The following is a 25,543-nucleotide window of genomic DNA, read 5'->3' as shown; positions in this document are numbered from 1 at the left end:
TTACACTAGACAAGGTGGATGGGCGCTGTAGTAGGCCAAGTTTTTAAAAACTAAACTTAATGGTTCAATGTTTCAATTTGTTTTCAAACACTTTAACCACCTAATTATTTTAACCACTTTTCTTTATTTTTCTGTTCAGCCTTCGGAACCACTGTATGGTATTACTTCAGATGATGAATGAGGTGGAATTTCTCATACGTATTCGTTATTGCGGTTTTATTTCGTCAATCGTGCTTGGTCTATTGCGTTAAGCTGCTTGTTTTGCTGCCTCCCATAGAAATTAATCTGGGGGATCAGATCGGGCGATCGTGCAGGCCTTCGGAATGATCCGTTCGCCAAAAATGTTTTGTAAATAAAGTCATTGTCCTGTTAGCTGTATCCGTTGTGGAGCCATCTCGTTGGAACCGACCGCGACTGATTTCCAATTCTGTTAACTTTCTAATGATGTTCGTTAAAACAGCACAATAAGAATCACTCACTATAACTGTATTTTCAAAAAGGACTGGACCAACAATGCGCGTTCTCCTCGCACCGACCCAGGTGTGATCTTTTGGCGTGGTCTGTAGGTCTCAGTTCGTAACATTATTATCTAGAGGAAAACTTTCAGTTCTTTTCTTACAGCTTTGTGTGCGGTAGCAAATCCGATAATTTGCTCTTATAACGAACCCACAGAGCAAGCAATCTAACGCCGAAAGAACAGAACGCACCATATAATTCAAAATCTACTGCACAGCGACTTTCCTAACGCAATAGAATTTCAGGAAAGGAAATTTTCTGTTTAGAATTTAACGAGATAAGAATTAATATCGTTGCCTTTATGTTTTACTCGAGAAAAAAAAATGTAACTGGAAGACAATTTTAAGGTGGAGTAAAAACCTATGGACAAAGAATTTTAATAAATATTATTAAAAAAAATATGTATTAAATAAAATTATCAGATTACACTTTTTATCTGAAATTTGGAATGAATAAAATAGAATATTTTAAAATAATTTTTTTTTATGTTAGAGCGGGCATCAACAGATATGGTCATTAGCCCGGTATGAAAACCCTGACCACCATTCGAACCTGGAACCTCCTCACGAAATACTGAGAAATTACCTACTTGGCCACGGAGGTCGGCTGAGTAGGTAACGAAATCTGATATCAAACATGCATCATATAAAAACTTCAAGTTTCCACACTTCGGAATATATTTATACAATTAAACATTTCTCGCCAAATTCAGTTTAGTTATCATTCGAAAATTTTAACAATGGCGTCTGTTATTCTCTGCTTTAATGTATCAATATACCTTACATATTTATCAGACTTTTCTTTGACATAATACAAAAGAAAAAAATAATAATATCCGTCTATTTAGTCTTTCCCGTAGGGAAAATGGTCTATAAATATAAAATCATTAATCCCCTTGTCACTTTTATGTAAAATCTATTAAGTTCCTTGTGTAAAGGTTTTCTACCTTTGAACGTGAATACTAGTTTAATGTCAAGTATGTAGTGTGAAAATTGTATGTACCGTTGAAAATTAGACGGGTCTATGAAGTGTTTTAAAGAAAAGATTTTACAGAGATTATGATGTAAACTGTAACAGGTTCCGGGTCTGAATCATGTTTTAGTATGCTTTTTCTGTCGTCTCTTCATCAGGTTAAGTTGAAATCCTTGCCCAAGTTCTTCAGTAAAACAGAAAACATAGTCGTACAGATGGCCATCAACCCAATTATAGAAATATTATGTAACAACATTAAACATTAGTAATAATAACATTAAAAAGAAAAAATCAGCAGTTTCCAATAAAAATCGGGTTAGAATAAAATATCCATGCAAAAAAGACGTTTCCGGAATTAAATGTCTTTAAAAACAAATTTAATTTATACTCTAAATAATACATATTCCTTCTGAATATAGTAACGTTACTTATTTTACTACAAATTAGGTACTATGTCTAAAGAAAGCCGATGAACTGAGAAGTAAATATATATTTACGAAATTATTATTTCACATGAAGATTTAAACCTCAATATTTCCATTATGAACTTTGCAAGTTTAAAATTCTGTCATTTTTAACCGTTGAATAATAAAGTTAATGAATACAATGCTTTTTTATCGTTAATACAAGTAACAAGGACAAACGTAAAAATATATACCTATTTAATGTACCCTACACACAATATTCCTTTTATTAACAAGGAAGACAAGATAAGTGAATTTATTTACGCCCCCGCAATAATTATGTTAAGCTATATTGTTTTCTAAACACTGTATTCGGTAAAGGAATGTTTCCTTTGGGTTGTATTAAGAGTAGGCTACAAAACAGACCTAAGTATGTGAGGTCGGAAAATGAAAATAAGGGATAAAAGACAAAAGGGAAAAAATAAAAACGATATAACAAGAAAAGGAGGAATAGAGATAGAAGAGTAATTGGCAACAGAGGAAAGAAAACCCTCTCGCCTGTTCTCGGATGATTTTCTGGTCTACGGCACAAAACAACCTACTACCGACGTCGCTTTCCTTATATCATTTCCCCCTCGCCGTGCTCTTGCTTCTATTCTTCCCTTCCCCTTGTCCTCTCTCTCATTTCAAACTTTTAAGAAATCACATCATAAAGATGCGAAACAAATTGACTTGTGTTTCTTATGGTTCTTCATCTTCTTTTACGCAGACCGAAACCTTTTAACAAAATTGTCAGCGTTAGATGTATAATATTGACCTTCATGGCAGAACTTTTGTTTTGTATGGGTTACATATATTCGTATTTTAACTCCGCTCTATTATCATAAATTTCGATACTCTATCGCCAATGATTAGGGAACCCACATATAAAAAAAAGTACTTTTGTTTGTTTACACTTTAGCACTTAAGTACAGGTATTATTAGTAATTTTGTGAACAGTAGACCTCACTCATTTTGTACTGAATTTAATAAGCTAATCTCCATAATGAAATAGAATTGATATAATAAAAATTAGGATAAACTACATAACGGAATAGTCGATTGAAAATGTTTGTAGAATTCATAGCTACCGATGTAGTAGTCTTAATGTACCACAAATTAGTGCGCCTTCATAGCAGAAAAACAGTATTACAGATTAGTTTTAATACAAGGTACTACTTCCCAGTGAGTTTTTCTATATTAAAGAAATTGTTTTTTATAAATAACAAGTACGACAAAAAAAAATAAAATTAAAAATAAATTTATTCAAAACTAGTGTAAGATTAAATAGTTTAATTAAAACTGTACTTTAAAAACATTTGTGCAGATATAGTAGAATAGTTTTACATTAAAAAAAATTAAGTTTCAAGAGGGAGTAAAAAGTGAAATATTAAAATATCTAACGCGTTGTAGCCGAGAGTCAAAGTATAAGGTGTTTGACAGGTGTAGGTCAAATTAAAAGTGAATTGTAAAGGGCAAGTATTCCGTTTACAGAACCGATGGTTTGCAGATGGAAATTTCTCTTCAACCACACCTCTCCCCGTACTTTATTTAAGAAAGATGTCATCTGTTACTGTGAAAAAGAAAATTTTAATAAATCGTTACACATAACTTGATTTATCTACTAGGAAGATATTTTAGAGAAAAATTTTATAAATGTTGAAAATTCGTCTGGTTTTAATTGTGGGTCGCAAACACATGAACAAACTAATAAAATGTCAATAGATCAAGTTAAATAATTACCTCGTTTCGATCAGTCAAGTAAGTTGTTTTGATGCATTTCTTATTACAGATAGGTTACTTCACAAATTTTTAGTTAAAAACCTCTAATATATATATATATATATATATATATATATACATATATATATATGTGTGTATATATATATAAATATAAGTGAAAATAGTCAGTATTTTCGTAAAACTTAATTCAGAGAACAGTTCCGAAACTAAGATATAACTTAAAAAGCAATTAAACATTTTATTTTAATTTGATACCAAACCGAGGTTTATTTTTTATCTATTTTTCTATATAATTATCAAATCAGTTTAATTACCATCCGTTTTCATGTGCTCTCTCTGCACAAAAACTGATTCCAGAGCAGGTTTATAGTCTACAAAGAGAATGATTAAGTATGAATTCCTTGATTAAAGCCTTTCTTAGAACACAGAACTCACATCCTGCGATTTCCACCCGTCATGGAAACTGAATAAACATCTTTAAAAATATTATTTCCGTCTAGTGAAGTAAGACTATTAACTAATCGGCCGAGATAGACTTACTTCTTTTTGACAGAGTATTGCGTCACGGAGGACAAATGTTTTGTAAGTTATAAAATGCATCGTCGAGTTTCATTCATCTATTTCATATATTAAGAATAATACTTTTGTATCTAGGAGAAACTGACGACTTATATTCGAACTTATCAGTATTCATCAATGAATAGATACTAGAAAGTATCTTAGCCGAGCTTTAATGATGAGGATAAATTTCACTAAGCAATTGAAAAATAATTTTTTCTATAAAATGTATCTGCTTAAAACGAAATCCTTCTACCTCAGAACAATGAAGTAAGTAATTTTTCCCTAGTCATTTTATTTCTTTCAGGGTTCACATAAAATTATAAATTTCCATTAAAAATAAAATAACCGATTACGTTAATAACGTAGAAGAAATTAATTGTAATCTAATACTCCTTGAAGGAATAAAATGAGAATCATTAAATATTTCAAAATAAAAATTCGTCGTAATACGTTTCTTTGAAGGTTTTATTTTTTGTAATTGATAGATTTGACAGATGTTCAAGAAATTGAAAACATTTCAAGTTTTCAAAGTAATTAATTTCTTAGTTTCTTTTTCTACGGCTTCATTTTGTTAAATTCATCAAAATTTTAAAAAGCGTGTAAACCTCTTATTTGTATTACTCAACCGACTTGTTTACGTGTTACATATTTTTTTCATAAGTTTATTATCTTTTTACTTTACAAACTTATAATATTAAATATTAATCTGATAATTAATGAATCAGTTTAATTAAAATTTTAATGTTAAGAACGTGTCTGTAACATTTTGAACGAGGTTCTAATTCTTACTCGACTTTTATTTTGTTCGTAGTTTATAAACTGCTATAAGTGCGTACATTATAGCATCCGAGTGAATAGTTATGGAGTATAGCAGGTGTTAACATGTTGAAGTGTTGTCCACACATACAGGTAGCAACTATTGATCACCGGTCCCACCATAACTTCCAACATATCCTACATTACACTACAGTACCGCTCGCTTGTGTTTGATCCTCGCGTTCGGTCTTTCTCATTCCGTCTCTCTCCTTCGCTTCACCGCCTCTTTCCTTCTATCCAACATTTACGTCTTTCTCTTCCTCGGCAACCTCTATTCGACGAGTCTTTCACCCATCCCTTCTTAGAATCGTACACTCGCCCTTGCTTTTGGCTTTATTCCAGACTTCTACCCTACTCGACATACTGCTACTGGCATGCACCTTACATGAATGTTCGTGCCGGTAAATCAAACCTCCTACGATATCATTTTCTTTCATTCTTTCCTTACATCATACGGTTAATGTATGTTATTTATATTTTAACCGTTTTCAAGAGTTACTTACATCGCTTTCCACTCGCACGACCCTTCATATATATAAATATAAATTATTATTAGTTATATGAGGAATAGAGGAAAGCATTATTAAGGTAAATATTTCTCTTTTTCATTTACTCTTACTGTTTTTACCGACTTTTCAAAGAAAATTACGGCATTACTCTCTGTCATACGGTGTGAGTGGGGATTGAAAATGAATTTTCTGTACGTTTTGATGTATGAGGAGTACGAAAATACCATTCACTTAAATTGTGATTTCCTTATATGTTTATTTATTATAGGCTTATGTAAAAAAATTTGTTGCTTGAAAATCTCCTAAACCACTCGATCAATTTCACTGAAATTTAGATATGTTGTAGTAGTACATCTTAAGTTGTGCGTGCAAAAATTTGATGAAGATCGGTCGACTCGTTCTTAAGTTATGCTCAATTTAAGGTCAGAAAAGTTTGAGCGGTACAATTTAGAACCGCGGTTCGTTTCGATGCTGCGAGTTGGAACGTGGAAACAAAAGAAAATAACGAAAAGTGGTCTTCGTGCGTAGAACTTCGCAAGATTTTTCTTTTACCATCTCCGATTTGTCAAGTTTAAAAGAAACTTAAAGTCCAACCAGTTAGGCTTACGGGTTAAAGAAAATCTAAAATATCTATAATAAGTACTAAAACCAAAAACCAATTCAGAATCACCCTCAGAAAAATCAACAGGGAACAGGGTTAGTTTCAGTTAAAATACAAGAATAAAAAATAAAGAAAAAGAAAAAATCAGATATCTAACTGAAAATAATATAAAGCAACTAAATTAAAAGACTCACAATACAAAAAAATTGTTAAAAAAACAACCCCAAAAGAAAGTTTTTGAGAATACAAACAAAAACTATGCAAGTCCAATAAAAACGGAATTTTTTTTCAATGACGAATAGTTATCGTATCGTGTTGTAACTATCAAACCTGTACTACAAAAATGGACAGAAATTATTCGATTTTTGAATAATCATTAATAATGAACTTTATCCATAAATGTAATGAATTAAAGATAATAATCTCGGAACCTCGATTTTATAAAAGTAGGTAGTACCTGTGGAAATATGAAATTATATGGAATTTATATGAAAATTTCCAATTATAACTTCAAAACTAGAGGTTAATTGCGAAGTAATTTACCCAAACGGTTTGAATGTTCTTTAGAAAAATAAGTCAAATCTCTCCTCTAACATTTCACCATTTTTACAATATTGTCTATCTGATTAATTTTATTACGTATAAAATCCATTAAAACAATAATAAAAGGTCTGGTTATTTCCACCTAGGTTTTTTATTGTAGTAGCAATAAAGTCTGTTACAACCTTATAGGTTTTTCTTTTTGCCTCAATGTTTATGGATTTTTTCTTTTTTTACCTAAACCTGAATAATGCTAAATCGCTTGTGAAATTTATTTAAAAACTTCTGATTTAAAAATTCTGTTTAGTTCAGTCGACGGTTTTATTAATAAGTTAAAGCAAAGTTATTGTACTTTATCAATATACAGAAAGTCCCACGAGCAAACGGAGAAACTTTCAGGACGTTCTACCGGTGAAAATAATGGAAAAGGTTAATAAAGCCATAAGTCTCGAAACGCTTTGTTTTAGAGTTACTTCTAGCAAACGATTTCTATCGAATTTCAGTTTTTCTAATAAAAAGATCTACTGTAATTTTTGGGATGTAAATTAAGGAGTAAATTTGGTGGTTTCTTATGTAATTTGAGCTAGGAAACAGGATAAAACAAGTCCCACAACTGTAAACTCCAGTAGTTTTTAACATTTCTGAAGTAAAAAACAAAATTCATTGTCGAAAAACAAGTTTTAATTTCTACTGTAGGTACAGTTTTGTGATCTGTTTATCCTATTTCCCAGCTTAAATTCCATCAGAAGTTTTTTTTAGTTTATGTACAATAGTTTTGTTAAATGACTAATCAATGCGGAAGTTTTAGTAATAAAACTTGTAGAAAATTTAATTCATCGGTAAATAAAATTCAATTTACCAGTATACAAGTTTAACCGCTGGGGGTGATCTGTTGACCACAAATTTTGGATCTTCTGCAGGAGGAAAGGATAAAGATTTTCTTTCCGTAGGATGCGCCACACTTTGTTGACAAACCAGTGCGACATGAAATTCGCCTGGGCTACGATGAGTTACATGATGTTCATCATTAATACGATGATTTACTTGGCGTTCAACAGAAAACGAACATGTTCGAAATGGCCCTTTTTTTCATAAATTTTGGTACACCGAAGAATGTTTAAAAAGAATGTTTATTGGGTACAGAATGGATAACATGATTTTCTATTTTTCGTGTTTTGCTTCAATAAAAAACCGAATTAAAAATTGTTTTACTTTTTATCGTCTGTATTTGCATTAATTTTCTCACAGGTAAATTCTCTACAAGTTTTGTAACTAAATCTTCCGCATTTATTAATCATTTAATAAAGCTATTGTACTCCAAATATTAAAAAAAAAACTTGTTTTTCGACACCGAATTCTGTATTTTACGTCTGATATCTTAAAAACTACTGGAGATACTGTTCTGGGACCTGTTTATCCTATTTCACAGCTCAGTTTACATTAGAACCCACCAACTTTACTTCTTAATTTGAGGCCTAAAAATTACAATAGAGCTTCTTTTTATTAGAAGAACTGAAATTCAGCCGATTTCTTTCAGTAACCGTAACTCGAAAAAAAAGCGATTCTAGATCTATATTTGTATAAATTTATTTCATTATTTTTACCAGTAGTACATGTCCTAAAAGTTTCTCCGTTTTTTTGTGGGATATTCTGGGTATATTGTTGTTGTTTTCAAGGTCAGTCTTTTTCTAAAGCAAATTAACCTGATCTATGCGGTGATATGAATCATCCTGTCCTTACCACAGAATATAAAATTTTCATCAATATATCACTTTTGCTGTAAGAAGTACTCATTTAAACATGAAAACATAGTAAATTACGAGTATATCTGACGATTATCTTATCTTACAATAATAATAAATATTGTCTTATTGTCGTAATTTCTATAAAAAAAAGAAATTTATTTAGTCTATAAAATTAATTCCGTGTTTTATTTAAAACGTTACAAATGTTCAGATTATCAACCGGTAAATTTGAACCTCTCCAATGCTACCGTCACTTAATTTATAGAAAACCTTTGCAGCATTGATAATTCTGCGATTTTAACTTTGCTTCAATTTTCCCACGTCTAATTGATGGTAATATGGTGACAGGAGCTGTTTTCATCTGTACGTCAGGAATATCGTTTATTTTATTATTTTTTTTTTTTTTAATGATTAAAGCAGAAAAAGTTAATTACTATTTTACCGACTTGAGCGTAATATAAAAAAAACTTAATTTAATATACAGAATTTGAAAATAATTAAAGTATATTTGCTGACATCGCAAGTTATCGTTAACTTATTTTAAATATAAATTTTCTTTTAACTAAACTTTAATAGCGTTTCACTAAGGTACGATAATTCAGTATTTTAATATATTTATGCAGATATACTTCGATTTTTTTCTTATTCTGTTTAATAGATATTAGTTAGCGTATATAATTGTTTAGAAAAAATAATAATATTGTGACATAGAATGGGCTGAGATGAGACGGTGGTACTGTGCAGGGTTATATCCTCCCCTACCAGTTGCGACTCCCTGCATCAAGGCGATCAGTCCGAGCGAGGGTTGGACCAGTGGAGGATCTACCGTTATTATTATTGGAGATAATTTCTTCGACGGTCTTCAAGTTGTTTTTGGAACTATGCTCGTCTGGAGTGAGGTATTTATTTAATATAAATGTAAAATATTTAATTTTATCTAGATATTTAAAGAAATAATTTTAATTGTACTATATCTTCTCAGAAACGGTTGACCTAAATCTATACAAGAATATATGTTCACCCGTATATTTACACTTACATTACACTATATCTGCAGCTACATCAGGCCTGGCAAGCTGGTAGCAGTAATTGCCTAGACACACACATGCGCTCGCACACACACAAGCACACACACAGCAGTGTGTTCTATTACCAGTTACTACTGGTAGCAGTAACTGGAAAACTGGTTGGAGAAAAATATTTATAATAGAATGTTCAAAAAGTCACGCAGCCTAATGGAAGAATGTTTTCTTCTTTTGATGCTGATTTAATTGAGGAAATATGGGTTACATAATGCAGCAAAGGGATATTCATCGGTATCCTAATACATTAATGGTGTCAGTTATGCCCAGACCCAGAATACCTTTACAAAAAATTTTGGTGTGAATGCACCAAACAAGTTCTCCATCAAGCGTCTGTACAACAAGTTCCAAAAGACAGGGTTTGTGACAGATGAAGCCAAAAGCGGTCGACCGAAAATGCTAACGCCAGAAAGCTACATATTCTGTTAGTCCCACGAAGTTTGTGCGACGCCTATCCAGTTAGTCGTCTCTCCGTTGGTAGTGCCCACACGGTATCGTACAAATGTTTAGCGATGCATCCGTACTGAATTCGTATTGTTCACGAGTTCTGCTCTGCTACTTCACTGCTACCTGTAGACGCTGGAAAACGTGTAGCTTTCTGCGAGCAACTCATGTCATCTGAAACGCCAGATGGGGAAGAACTCGATAATCGGTTTTGGTCTGACAAGGCACGGGTCCAACTTCATGGATACGTGAATGCACAGAATTTACGCATTTACTGTACGGAAAATCTACATCAGCTGCACAAATCTCCTATACACGGACAAAAAGCGTGTGTTTGGTGTGCAATTTCACGTAGGCGAATCTTTATGACATTCTTTCACGGCACAACGAACGGTGAGCGCTACATACTGGTGGTTCAAAAATTTGTGAACACTATACGAGCTAGAGTACATGCAGTTTCAGAAGGAAAACGGTACGGTTCGTATAGCCAACACTATGACTTTTTTGGATCAGTGTTTTCATGGGCAAGTGATTTCAAAGGGCGTTTGGCCTCCTACCTCTCTTGATTTATCCCCTTCTGACTTTTTTCTTGTGGGATCTCGTAAAGATGCTGCTTACAATACTCATCCTCATGCCATTCCCGAATTGCAAAGCAAAATTTGAACGATGTTCGCTGGAATTCCTCAGCAAACCTTACAACATATGTTTAAAAGCACGTTGTATTCAGTTATATTAATCGCACTTTTAACAACTATTGTACTTACCCATTTTCCCATAAGGTTGCGTCACTTTATGAACACTCTGTACTATATGGTAGATATAAAATCATTTGTTGATATCCATAACTACAAATTTTGTAAGTGATCTAACGAAAGTTATTTCGTTAGTAAAAATAGCGTAATCGTGCTCAAGAATAATTATTATCGTAGGCACATTTAGAAAATTTGAGAGCGAAGTGGCTTCCCGTTCAGAGAAGGATCTCTAAACAGATATATTGTTCTACATTCGTATGCCAAGGGCGATGAAATATAGATTACGTTCAGTTCTTAAGTGGCACCTTCGCTCTGTTCCGTGAAACTACGATTGGCTGTATAGAGGAAAACATTACTCTCAAATAAAGCTATCTTTGTTTAGTAACTGTTGTATCGCAGGTGCTTATATTTGTCACACCATAAAAAAAGAAGAAAATGAATATGTGTCGACGTCAGATGAACTTGTGTAAAAACCAATTTATATACCATATTTAGGCGTATTTTGTATTATATACAATATATATTTAGGCGTGCCTTGTATATAATATTTATAAATGTATAATGATATAAATTGTTTTTAAACTATCTTGGAATCGTTCATAAATACAATAACAGAACTAACACAAGCGGTTCCAGGTAGTTTCAACGTGGAAAAGTGAGGCGATCCAAGTAGAGAATAATTTATTGTACCTTATTGTTAGTTTATAACTTTTCAGTTGTAAATTTTTACGTAAATTTAATCAACTCATAATCCCATAAATTCTGAAATACGAAAGTTAGTTTAACTTTTTTTCATTAAAATAGATAATAAATATTTTCTTATTAGTTTATGTATTTACTATTGCGTGTAATATAATAGAGATTTTTAAATATCTCAATATTATTATTATTATTTTTTTTTTTTGGAAAATACTGCACAGTAAGAAATAAATACCTATAGAAAATTATAACTCCAGTTTTGTTTTAATATCCATTTTACGAAACATTGAAGTAATTTAATGGATTATAAATCTATTCAAACGTATAGTATTCTTTCTACTTGTTCTACAGTCAGAAATAAATGCCTCTCGTACATATTTAAAACACAAAGCTGATATTAGCTTTGCTTTCTTTTTGCTCGATTAATTTACGTATTTTTTCATTATTTCTTATAGTATAACAACTTTTTTTTCAAATTTTAAAATTAAATCATTATTATTATAAGCGCAAAACTGTATTTCTACTCCAAGCGCCCCCACTTCGGCTTGTTTAGAAACTATCTTCAGCCGCTTTATCGTGGATTCTTCCAAAATCATTTACAACTGAATAAAAGTTTTGAGTACAAGTACTTGATTTCAGGTCTTTATGCGTAGATATACGTGTGTGTGTTTGTGTATACGCGCGCGCGCGCTTGTGATAAATAAAAATTGCCTTTTTCAGTTCTGATATTACATACTAGATTGTAAACAGTCATTCATCGCCATTTCCTCTTTGTAAAACACGTAATATGAATGATATGACGTACTCGCCCATTTTATTCTTGATGTGATAATCTAATCGAAGAGACACACCGCAATAATTTGTCCTTTTTTAATTGCTATTTTTTTAATCTTTTATATAGTATGCTTTATTGTACTTAAAAATTAATCAAGTGGTTACAATTTTACACATATCTTCATGATAACTTATACGATCCATTTTATGTTTTAACACGAATAGATATGATAATAAAACCCACCGGGTTCGTCTAGTGGTGAACGCGTCTTCCCAAATCAGCTGATTTGGAAGTCGGGAGTTCCACCATTCAAGTCCTAGTTAAGTCAGCTATTTTTACACGGATTTGAATACTAGATGGTGGATACCGGTGGTCTTTGGTGGTTGGATTTCAATTAGCCACACATCTCAGGAATGATCGACCTGAGACTGTACAAGACTATCGTTCATTTACACTCATACATATCATCCTCATTCATCCTCTGAAGTAATACCTGAACGGTAATTCCAGGAGGATAAACAGGAAAAGAAAGATCTTATAATAAACAAAATCGTATTTCAGACCTGAATAAACGTCGTATAAAAGTATAACAGCCAATCAAAACGAAATTTACGATCGTAAAATACTTGTATCTCTTCTTAATAAAGTTGTAAAGAGAATAGTTTTAATTGTACATCAGTTAGGCTTATATAACATCTGTTTTCCTTGTTTACACTTACGATAAAGTAAGAATTCATAAAATTTCTAACACGTTACCGAATTGAAGGTGATTGTATGCGTGTACGTGTGGTGGCGTAAGCTGTTAGGTGTAAGTTTTTTCATAAAATAAATTTTACTTAAGTGACCATTTGTTATTAAAACTGAATATTTGTTGAAGTCGAATTTAGTAATTATTTTTTTGACTTTATTAATTATTTTACTAGTTTTATTATTATTACGTTTTTTTAAGTACTTCTGATGAAGGATATTTGTTTAAACAGGAAAAAAGTACTGTAATCATTTCCGATTTAATAATGTTTTCAAATTTATTTCTTGTGTAATATTTTTTTTTACGTGGTAGATTATACACATTTACTATAGAAAATTTTTATTTTAGGCAAAAAACAAACAATTTTCATCTTATTTTTTTATTTATTAATCTTATATTGTTAAATTATCGTAATACTATTAAAATGTGTAATTTTGAGGAGGTTCCTTTTAGTTTTTTTTAAATATTAAATTTCAACAGAAGTTTTATGTTCATTTCTCATATTAAAACATATATAAGAATGTAAAATAAAATAAGAAGCGCCATTAAAATATACGTATCCGAGTAAAACAGATGGTTATAAAATAGCATTATTATCAAATAAAAAGAACATTCTGAATAACTGCTATTATTTGTATTCAAATCCTGTAGCTAGCTATATTATTGTCCTTTAATCTTTGATTGAATATTCAAAATTTCAAGATTATTTACTTAAATCAAAACAAAACAAATTACGTTGTAATTTTTTTATTATTATTGAAATAAAGTAAATTGATTTTATTTTAGTTTAGAATGTCTTCAGTATACCTAAAATATTCTGAAAAAAAAGAAAAGGAATTAAGATAAAATTTGTGTACCTTTTTATAATGACCAAAAATGCATCCAGATTAAAAATTAAATCTGCTGTTTTTAAATACAAAATGAAAAAATATTTCTTGTAAAATTCATCCTTCTTAAATTGTAAGAAGGATCTAACGAAAAAACCACACGCATACACGTATACATAATGTAAACATTTTTTTTATTTTTATATTAATATATTTATCTTCCATATTATATATATATATGTATTACAATATCAAAATTTTATAGTAGAATATTTCTATCGTATTTTTTTCCTTCAGCTAATAACATCCCATGCGATACGTGTGCAGACGCCACCCAGACATATTCCTGGAGTTGTTGAGGTGACATTGTCGTATAAGTCAAAACAGTTTTGTAAAGGTGCACCCGGCCGTTTTGTCTATGTATGTAAGTATCACGTAGAATAATATAACTATTTTATTTATTTTTTTTTTTTTTGAAAAACAGTGCTTTTAGGTAGATTTCATAAGAAAGCTACCTATTTTAGTAGGTACCATGATTCGACTTCCGGAAAATTTCGACGTTTCGTGTTGGCATTTCACATCCCCCAGACCCCAAAACCGCCGTCAGTTCAAAAGTTTATATATATATATCACTTTCTTGTGGACACTATAACTGCCGTAATTTTGCGCCAATCACTTTCAGATTGTTCTCTAAATATTACTCGACAAAAAATCCCGTTTAAGTTTGTTAACTGCCAAAACCGAATCATAGGGGTGGAAATGAAGTGCCTTTTGAAAAAAAAAATATCTCTATCAAATTTTTATAAAGTAAAATATCGAATTCGATTAAAGTTCCTGTGATTCTTTGAATAAAGGCCTAAAACTTATGTAAGTAAAGTTTTTTGATATCACAAACCATCGGCTAAGGGGGTGGAAAAAGTTGGGTTTTGAAGACAAAAACAATCATACCTTCCTTAGTAGGCACAGTATCGCATCGATTTAAAGCGATCGTTAATCCTCTAAACTTCACGCAGTGTCAATCTTATTGGTACCAATAAGTATCGGTACATATATGTTTTTAAAACTGATTCAAACGTTCGTTATTACCAATCCTGAATAGTTTATTGTGTTTTATCTTTAATCTTTCTTATAATATTATTTTTAATCGGGAAGTTTTATTGTGTTTATATTTTGGTATTTTTTTATTTATTATTGTAATTTTCCATTATAAATAACCCAAAGACTATTCAAAACTTACTTTTAGAGAACACTACTGTAGAAGAGCAATAAAAATTGTATTGACTTGAATTAAATTCCAAAGATTTACCGGAAGAAGAAAAGCCGGTATTTCTAAAAATGAGCGAGAATAAAAACTGAAGGATGCGTTATAATTGGTGAATTTGTGTTTTACTTCAGAAAAGATGAGGCAACAATGTTAGTTACCGACCCAAAACAGAACTTCGTAGTTAATCGCATAAAATTACAACTAAAATGAACCAATAAGGCGACTTCTAAACAATTTTTTTTTTGTCTTCAGGTTAATTTAAGTAGCATTTACTACAGTTTGACATTTTATTTAGTATTATTTAAATGTACTGAAATAGAGACGACACATCCTTACCACGGTAACAGTATTTCCAACATGTCCTTAAAAAAAGATGGTCTGATTATTCCAAACGATACTGTTTACACGACATAGTGTAAACAATGATGGCTACACTCTATAGTACTTTCGTATTGTGTCGTGGTTCTAAAATTCACTTCATTAGGATTTGGTGATCGACACCGTAATTTGTTTTCCGACAAATTCATTCTTCATTTAGCTTGTGTGAATATTGTTAATATTTTTAAGTTTCAAAAGTTGGTGGCTGAAAGTGATACAATTATCTCGATCAGCGTTATTTAATGTCTGCTCTACTTGAATTTTATACGGATGCATGGGTAATTTTGTAAAAACTACTTAGTTTTATTTTTGGTAATGTACCAGACTACATAACAAAACTAAATCTTATGGATATTTTCTAAGTTTGACTGGTGATATTGTGTTTTAATTAGAAAATAGTAAAATGAAGAAGCTTATGTTTACGAAATAGAATATTAAAAAAATTTAAGTATCAATTTAGGCGAAAAATATAATTTTTTTTAGAAAAATTCTTGGTTACAATTTTTTCTTAAATTTCAATTTAATACAAGAGCTATAAACTGTGAATGCAACTAATTATAACGGACGCAATTTACGATTTTATGTTAACAATAAAATGCAGACTTAATAATTTTTTAAAGTGTAAAAAGGTAAGTAGATTAGATATTATTGCAAAGAATTTATGATTTTTGTAAAAAAAAAAAAAACATTAAGAAGGAAACTTTTCAATTGCTGTTTCTGGATAAGAACATCCCGAATAAATCTTCAATTCATCGTTTAATAAAGAAATATAGAGGGACTGATTCTATTTGCAAGTTGAGACATAGCGGAAACGTTCAATACTTAATGACAAGATATTGGAAGATGTTAGGATAAGCTTTTTAAACTCAGCTAACAAATTATTACTATAACTTACGGAACAGGAAGTAATATCTCTGTGTAGTGTCTTTAAAACTACCTGGTTATTTAACTTAAAGCCATACCAAATTCATGTATCCCGTGGATTACACCCGGTTGATTATGCTACTAGGCTCCACTACTGTCTATGGTTTAATAAATTGTTCGGGAGGGAATTAAAATGTTAGGTAATGTATTTTTTACAGATGAGGTTTGGTTTCATATGAGTGGTTACGTTAATAGTCGGAATAATCGCTACTGAAGCTTCAACAATCCTCACATCAACCGTTTACGACCTCTACACCCGCAGAAAATTGGTGTGTGGTATACAATTTCTAGGCAAAGAATAATTGGCCCCGCATTCTTTTAAAAAACTGTTAATGTAAACCTCTAACGAGATATTGTAACGAAATTTATTGCAAATTTATAATTAAACTAGAGAGATTCAAAACAATGGAGGTTTAAACAATGTGAGGCACATGTCACACGGTAAGAGCAACAATGGACCTTTTGAGAAATTTTTTGGAGAAAGAGTAATATCGACTGGCTTATGGCCAGCTAGGTCACCTGATCTTCCTCCTGCAGATTTTTTTCTCTTGGGGTTATCTAAAAGTTTTGTATTCAAAAATAATCCACGCACCATTGAAGAACAGAAAGCCAACATAACTCAAGAGTTACGAGAAACTGTAAGGGTACACTTCAAAATGTTACATGGAATTTGAGAAAGAGGGTAAAGGCTTACATTGATGAAAATGGTGGATATTTTCAACATTTGTAATAAAAAAAAATTTGATCTCAATATTGTTTTGCAAAAATAATAATTGTAATATTTATTTCTAATCGGATTAAATAAAAAACATTATTTTTCTTTAAATTGGTTGCTCTTTTTGGGTTGTCTTTTAAAACAAACACTTATTTCTTCTTCTTTTACTTTTAAGACCATAATGGATTACTTTAGTTCATTTTTTTTTTTTGTTGGCAAGTTCTTTCTTTTCTTGCTGATTTGTTGTTTTTCAGCTTTTCTTTTTCGCCAGTAATTTCTACGGGTTTCAGATCTTCTTGCCCTTTCTTGTTCAGAGTACACCCGGCTTATTGTTTTCTTGGGTTTTGATAGGAATCTTGTTTCTTTATTTTTTAATTTCTCATAGTTCTTGGTTTTCGTTTTTAGGTTTTCATGAGCTATTTCTAATTCCTCCATGTCTTTCTGTACTTCGTATAACCAGTTCGGTCTGCTTTTCTTGTTCCAGAAAAGTTCGATTATCCGTCTGATAAGTCTAGTGTCTTCCATTCTGAAAATATGTCCTAGAAAGGAAATTCACTTCTTTCTAAATATATTAGTTATCGGGATGATCGTTTTGTAAATCTCTTCGTTTGGAATAATTCTCCAAATCCCGTCTTTTTTGCCGATGTTTTTTCCCGATGCATCGTCGTAGAATCTGCCTTTCAATCTTTTCTAGTTTGTCGGTAAACCTTGTCTGGTACGGTCAAAATATGGTTCCGCATCCGTAAAGTATTTCTGGTCGGATAACTGATTTATAATGTCGGACATGCGTTTTTTGTTATAGATGTTTTGTGTTTTTATTGTGGCTTTGATGAGTTTATTTATTCTTTCATTCCAGTTTGGATTTTCTTGGAGGTTGTGCGTGATGTTTTCCCCCAAATATTTAACGTTTTCTACTAGTTCTATGTAATTATTGTTTATTTTTACTTTGCTTATGCATAGCGGGTCTCTCACCGTAATTTTTGTTTTTTCGTATGAAATTTTTAGACCAATTTTTCCTGCAATCTCTTCCAGTGTTGACAGTTGGTATCTGGCCTCTTCTATATTTTGGGCTATTTTGTACAAACACTCTTTATTAATATAATTATAAATATTACCGAGTAAGAAATATAATTCGTTAACCTAATTTTTTGGTTTAATTGTATTATTAAACTACATCTGATATATTTAACTTTAAAATATTCATTTTTATTCATTTTCAGCGTTAAACGAACCAACAATAGACTACGGTTTTCAAAGGCTTCAAAAGCTTATTCCCAGGCATCCAGGCGACCCCGAAAAACTTCCTAAGGTATAATTCTGTAAATAGTAAAATTATTGTTTTTGAATGATTATTTATTAAAGTAGTGAAATTTAATTTTAGTTGTATTACTAACAGTAGATCATATACTAAAGCGAAATTTAAGTAATTAAATTGTTATTTTTAAAAGTACAAATAAGTAATTTTTATCGTAATATCTACTAAATTTATTTAAATGTATTTTCACTTTTTATTTCACTTTCATCTTTTTTAAAAATCACAAAATTACAAATTTTAATCGATTACGTAAAAACCAGAATTATTGTAAAAAAGATAAAGATTTTTACTAATTTATTTGAACACATTTTTCCAAAAAGTAGATGGAATGTTTTGATTCTAAAAGAAAAAAAATTGAAAGATGAAAGTTTTATGATTTCCTATGATAGAATCTTAAATATTAAATAAAGTTTACAAATATTAAATTGAAAGTTTACCAGTAAAATATATATATATTTTTTATGACAATATTACTAATATAACACCACACATACATAGAATTTTGTAACTAAATCTTTGTTTAGTAAAAATTAAATTGTAGTAAAATTTTCATTTAAACCGTATTTGTTATTTTTAATTGTAACTTTTAGAGTTTTTCCATTACCAATTTTAAAATACTTCTGGGATATACATAAAGTATAAATAATTTTACTTTATTTACACAACTAAATATTAACATATTTGTTTTTTTTATTTCTAGCGGTATATACTTTAGCTTTTTTATTTTACTTTATGTATATATATATATATATATATATATATATATAACTCTATTTTATTTATTTTGCTTAAAATGCACTTAAAATAATTAATTTTTTTTCACATAAATTGATGTATTGTTGAATTATTATATATTAATTATTATTATTATTAACTTCATTAGAAGAGTTTCTGAGTGTTCTCCAGTATTAAGATGCTTTGGTCTGGCAAATAGTTTCGCTGATCTATTAGATCTTTTTTCTCGTCCATCTATTGATGTCATACATCGAGCAATAGTTGGTAACATTGACTAGGTTATGCTAGATGGTGTACATGCATTTATATATATGTGTGTGTGTGTTTGTAAGCATTTCCATTCTTATTTCAGTGTCTAACTATTAACCTTTTCCTTTTAATTCACCTTCCGAAATAATATTTTAACTTTATACTAATAAAATAGTTTTATTCAGGATTAGTTTCTGCTTATAGATATTATACTGCTTAATAATAATCACAATTAATTAATACTCTGGTTTTATTCTTTTGTATTTCTTTGTAATTCTTAATGTTTTAAAATATATTATTATAAAATTATGTTCTGATTATGTATATTATAAATTCTGAATTGTGTTTTTTTAATTGTAAAATACTAAATTGTTATTCTTTGTAATTGTAGTTATTATTACTGGATAATGCAAAAGATATCAGTTATTGTTATAAAAATTGTTTTGGACCATTTTATTAATATTATTTTATAATTATGCATAGACTCATAAATTGCATTTATCAACATATATATGTAAATTTGCTATCGCTTTAAAAGATGGTAAAGGCGATGGTCTGATTTTCTTGCCGCAAGTTCGTTTCTTGAACGAAATTAATGTATTTTTGTAAACTTTTTGTAAATAGTGACTTATACTTTAATTATTATTTCCATTGTTGTAAATTTATAATTTATTATTATTATTATTGTATTCCGATATTTATGTATATGTGTACAATATTTTCAATTTATATGTGAATTGTTACTTATAACTGTTTATAGATATTGTAACTATTGTATATATTTTTATGTAATATTGTGCAACATATGAAGGCTTCGTAAAGCTGTTCTGTTGCACAAAAAACAAAATAAAAAAATAAAATAATTTTTATTATTATTATTATTATTATTGTAATAAATATGTAACATCATTAAATATTTAAAAAATAAAATTATTTTTTTTATGCAGGAAATAATACTTAAGCGTGCTGCTGATTTGGCAGAAGCATTGTACAGTATGCCACGTAACAATCAGTTGTCCCTAGGGGCGCCTCGATCTCCGCCCGCAATACCAAATAATGGTATGTCGTCTGGGTTCAATACGTACACAGGACAATTGGCCGTCAGTGTTCAAGAGAATGGAAACGGTCAGTGGACCGAAGGTACTGCCTTCTATTTTATCTATTTTATTTTATTTTTTTAATTTCTATTATAAACTTAATTTATTATTAGTTATTAACATATTTAATATTATTATTTTTTTTCAATTTAATTCTATTTAAATTTACATCAGAATAAGTTACGTAAATAATTTCAAAGTAGTTATGAAAGTATTAGGAAACGGTTAGTAGTCGTGTTGATTTTTATAATTTTCTTCTTGCAATTAAATAACTACTTCTTTCAACATACTTTATCATTAATTATAAATTTCAAGTAATTCATATATTAGCACTCAGTAGAAATTTTTCTATTTATTAATCCATTCTATAAAATAAATATTTATTAATAAATTTGATAAATTTAAATAAAGATAAAAAATCATTCTACGTAATGCTGGAAATGACTGTATCCAAATCACAACGACGAGTTCTACTATAATTGGAATTTCTCAAATAGTAGTATCTTCAAAATAAAGGGTATGAATCAGCGTAAGTGCCAAAATTGGAAGTTATATTTAATAAAGATTTCCTTAAATTCAAATTATAATTCTGGATATTATTTTAATTACACTGGGTACTTGTATAAGTACGATTATTATAGTAATTAGATAAAACATATCTTTCAGTAATATGTATGCTATAAACCGAATTCTCTGGAAGAGAAAGGAGGCACCACTTTAATCGGTAAATACTTCATATTGAGCTTTTATCAGTCAAGAAATGTATAACCAGAATTACTAACACATAGGTTTATTTGGATAGTAACTAAAATAACCTACAACACAGTTATTCCAATAACCACGGACGCTTAGCCGAAATATAAATAAAATTGGGAAATATTCATAGAACTAAAGAAAAATGATTCAAGGATAAAAAAAATTGATGGATAATGAGAAAGGGAAAATTAGATCGCTGAGGAAATGCAAAATAGGAAAAAAGTTCATGAAAAAAGATTATCCAACATTTTTCAAGTACTACAATTCCTTAGAAGTTCCGAAAAGAAGCAACACATTATGATCAACAATTTTACATCGATCGGGTTAAATTTACATCCCCATAATATGAATTGCATTTAATTAATATCCGAAAAACTTACCTGATAACAGGTTCAGACTTTCTTAAAGAAAATTCCCTTTTATTTTCAGAATTATTTTGTATTTTAATTACCGAAGTAAATTACAAATTCTTTAGCACCTTTCAAATTTATTTCTGCTAAAACAATATTTAAATTCCCTAGTGTGATCGTTCATAAGCGCATACATTATTATCTCTTCCCTTAACTCTCAAAATTTATAAATTTCACCTTTTCAATATAGATTCATAATAACATAGATCACCGATCTATCTTTTTTACATTTTCAAAAAAGATATCATAGTGGATCTTTCCACTGTCTTTAATAAGTATCTTCAACAAAGATTTTTACATATCATCGTTTGAGGAACTTTATTAAAATATGTCATTTGCATTAAAAACTTAAGGTATAATAACTTATTGAATTTTGTTAATAACCTTTTAATAATACTTAGAGATTTCTCCAGGAACTAGGCCTGCCTGTTCCGAGGATTCTCGGAAATTAAATAGGTTGCGGCGCTCCTTGGTTGCCCGCATCTCTAAAGAGTGAATATTTGCCATCCGGAAGACGTAAACGGAAGACGTAAACGGAACCCATATTACCGATCTGTTAGAAACCAATTTAGCGAGATAACTAAAAAGTACAATGGGTACAAACACATCTACACAGACGGTCTCTGTCTCGGCCGACGGATGTGGCTATTCAGTAATACTTCCTGACAACGAGATAATATATAAGCTTAGTGACTATTCCTCCGCGTTCTTTTGCAAGGCCTACGCAATTTACTGTCTTCAGAGTTATTGAAGCCCGTAGTGACGACAGCTTTCTGATAATAACCGTCTATGATTGTACTTGAGAACTTAAACTGCAGACGATCTAAATCCATCGTTCAAATAATCTGTGATACCATCTCAAGAGGGTAGTTTCTTAGTGGTAATGGGTTCCGAGCCATATTAATAAGCTCGATTAGAATTAATAAGTGACAGCGAGTTCACGAAGACAATCCGTGGTAAATTACTCAGTGGAATAAGTTTTGGTTGCTAAGTCCTCTCACGGCCGTACATGGCATCCGGGAGAATATCTTCGAGAATCTATTTATCCCAAACGACAGAAGAGACCAAGTTATCCTTACTCAGATGAGGATTAGACACACAAAGCTAACCCACGCCCATCTATTTGGATTTTCTCAGCAGAACTGTGAGCCGTGCAATGTAAAATGGTCCATAAACCACTGGTCCATAATCGTCCAACGGTCGAGTCTATTCGACAAAAATTAAACCTGGTGGGTTCAGATGTGAAGTTTACCCGACCGAAAGAAATACATCAAAAGACTGTTGCGGTTTCTCTGTAACAGTAAAATGAAGAACTTAATATAGCAGTTTTGCTTAAGTGAGATCCCTTGCGGAATACAGTGTGCGCAGTGGAGATGTTCCAATATTTATTACCCATTTTTTATTCATATAACAGAGTTTGTTATCCAATGTTTGATGTTAATTGTTTAATTATTTATGATAATGTAGTTTTATTTAAGTGACTAATGACTATTGTCGTTGATGCGACTATAAATAAACGATGGAAATAATATATTCGGAGATTTACATATAGAAAATAAAAGTTTATTAATTGTACTTGCAAAAGTCGCATTACTATATCAAAAATATTTAATATAGCATAATGATTTAAATTCAAATTCATAATACTACATTTTAATTCTACACGTCAAAATTTTTTGTACGGAAGTGCTGTAGAAGTGTTCTGTCTTTTTCACAGAAGAATACGGTAGAGGTCAAAGTTCAAGTGTATCGCCAAGAGGTGGTTATGGTTCTTCGGCATCTACACCTCATTCGTCTAACGGTGGATCATACAATACAGCCGCATCAATGAACGGTAATTACAGCGGTACCGCTCCAGCTCCAGCACCAGCACCTGTACCTCCAACATCTTCAACGCAGTTAACTAATATGGGATCTCCTGCTGGAGGATTATTCAATTCATCCCCTAGTAAGATATTTATTTTCATTTATTTATTTTTACATAAATGAAATAAAATTTGCAGAATTTTATTTTATATTATTTTATAAATAATTATTTATAAAATATGTTACATTTTAGATGTTTTTTTTTCATAGAAAAATATTTAGTTATTAATGTTCTGCCCTATCGGTTCAGTATACCGATAATCAGTATGCAATTTGAATTAATATTAAAAGCACTACGCGCGTTTATTAAGTTTTATACTTCAAATTTTAAACTTAGATCATGTTAAAATTATTTTCGTTTTACTCACTATTTAGATTCTACAAGTTTTTCCTTCAATCTGACTACGTTTTGTTTTTGATCTTTAGTTGTTTATTTTCTTACGTTATATTTCAAGAAAATTGTTATGTTTAATTTAACAATTATTAGGAACTTAAAAAATTAATAAAAATTAAAAACAGAAAACTATGTAAATGTTTTTCATTGTAATGAGATTAACAAAATATTACAATATTCTAGTTCACAGTTTAACTTCGGCATAAGCAATCAGTTTTTTCTTTATTTTTAATAATTGACTTGATACATATCCCCGTCTTAGAAATAGTTATTTAATTATTCTAGTCACCGTTAAAAATTCATTTGTTTTTTTTTTTTAACTGAATGGATTTCTATAAAAAGAAGTATTTTTATTTTTTTTTAAAATTGAAAAGTAGCTTGATCAGAAATATGAATATTAATGTTTGTTTATTTATCGTCTGAAGCTTTTATATCTATTTAGTGTAAATTCCCTGTATGCTTTTTGTGTAGATAAAATTAGTTACTTCTGGTTAATGAAATAAAATTAAGTCATTCACACACCCGAAGTGGAACCTTGATATAATGATAATAAATCTGATTTGCTGGAAAATTATTTTCCGAATTTTATTTTCTTTGAATAGCTTTTTTGAAAACCATTTTAATTTTATTTTTTCATTTTTATTTACTAATAAATACGTAACTGATCGAAATTAAAAATTTCAGGAACTTAAAAAATATTAATTTTTTAATTTATCTGTTAAAAATTTGTAATACTAAATATTTTAGGATAAAACGTAACTCTATGTGAATTTACTTAGTAATTTGATTTACGTTAAACTTTTATTTTTTTTAAAAGTTGTGAATGCATCCACCAATAGATTTCTATACGCATGTAACTTGGTCTTATTATTTATAAATTAATTAATGTTTTCATAACAATTGAAATTGAAAATATACACAAAAACCCATAGAGGAAAAAGTGCAGACGTTAAAATGGATTAGTAACATTAAAACTACTAATTTATTAAACATTCAAAAAAAGTTTAAATGTAATTGACAAGTTAGTGTTTACGCTATAATGAAAGGGTGAATTTTCTATTTTTTCGTTATTATATTTTTTAATGTTTAATTGTACAAAATAAAATTTTTTCCAATAGAATTTAAAAAATATATATTTTATAAAAACGTCACAAAGTAACGTAACGTATCATTTAATTATAGAACTCTTAAAAAATCTATTCTCTTTATAGTTGTAGACTACACACTAAAATATTAAAATTTGTTCTTTTATAAATATTTTAATTTTTATTTTTGCTTTGTTTTATATTTTGTTTTTCGGTAGGATTTATATTATTTTGATTTATTTTAGTTTTTCACCCTGAGAATTCGGTGGGTTACCGGACTGCGTACAATGAGAAAAGTGCTTTCCTTCCGGTCGGAAGGAATACACCCCAATCACCGGCCCAACAACAAAATTCATGGAATCAATTAGCTGTGAATTGTTAAAAATCTTATGTGAAACAGTGAGTTCAGGTACGGATTATAGGATAGGATGTCTATCTATCTATCTCACTCGCTCTCTCTTTCTTTCTCTCTACATCTTTCTATTTATCTTCTCTTTCTCGTTTTCATTTGTACGTACAGTATTATAAATCTCAGAATAATTTAATGTAATTTTTTCACACCTAAGACGATAAGATATAAAA

At 29.9% G+C, this 25,543-nt stretch overlaps 1 protein-coding gene across 1 annotated transcript in view; it reads left to right on the top strand.

Moving 5' to 3' along the window:
- Positions 1-25,343, top strand: part of kn (EBF transcription factor knot) — a 383,752-nt gene extending 358,409 nt beyond the window's left edge. Inside the window, exons 9-14 of the mRNA XM_075365598.1 lie at positions 9,191-9,345; positions 14,071-14,197; positions 18,275-18,363; positions 20,301-20,493; positions 23,334-23,564; positions 25,207-25,343. Coding sequence (XP_075221713.1) covers positions 9,191-9,345; positions 14,071-14,197; positions 18,275-18,363; positions 20,301-20,493; positions 23,334-23,564; positions 25,207-25,343 — 932 coding nt within the window. The remainder of the gene's footprint in view (positions 1-9,190; positions 9,346-14,070; positions 14,198-18,274; positions 18,364-20,300; positions 20,494-23,333; positions 23,565-25,206) is intronic.
- Positions 25,344-25,543: the final 200 nt, after the last annotated feature.

Source organism: Lycorma delicatula, chromosome 5, assembly GCF_047948215.1.
Source record: "Lycorma delicatula isolate Av1 chromosome 5, ASM4794821v1, whole genome shotgun sequence".
Lineage (NCBI taxonomy): Eukaryota > Metazoa > Arthropoda > Insecta > Hemiptera > Fulgoridae > Lycorma > Lycorma delicatula.
Note: the sequence above shows the minus strand (reverse complement) of the source record. Positions and strands in the feature narration are given on the sequence as shown.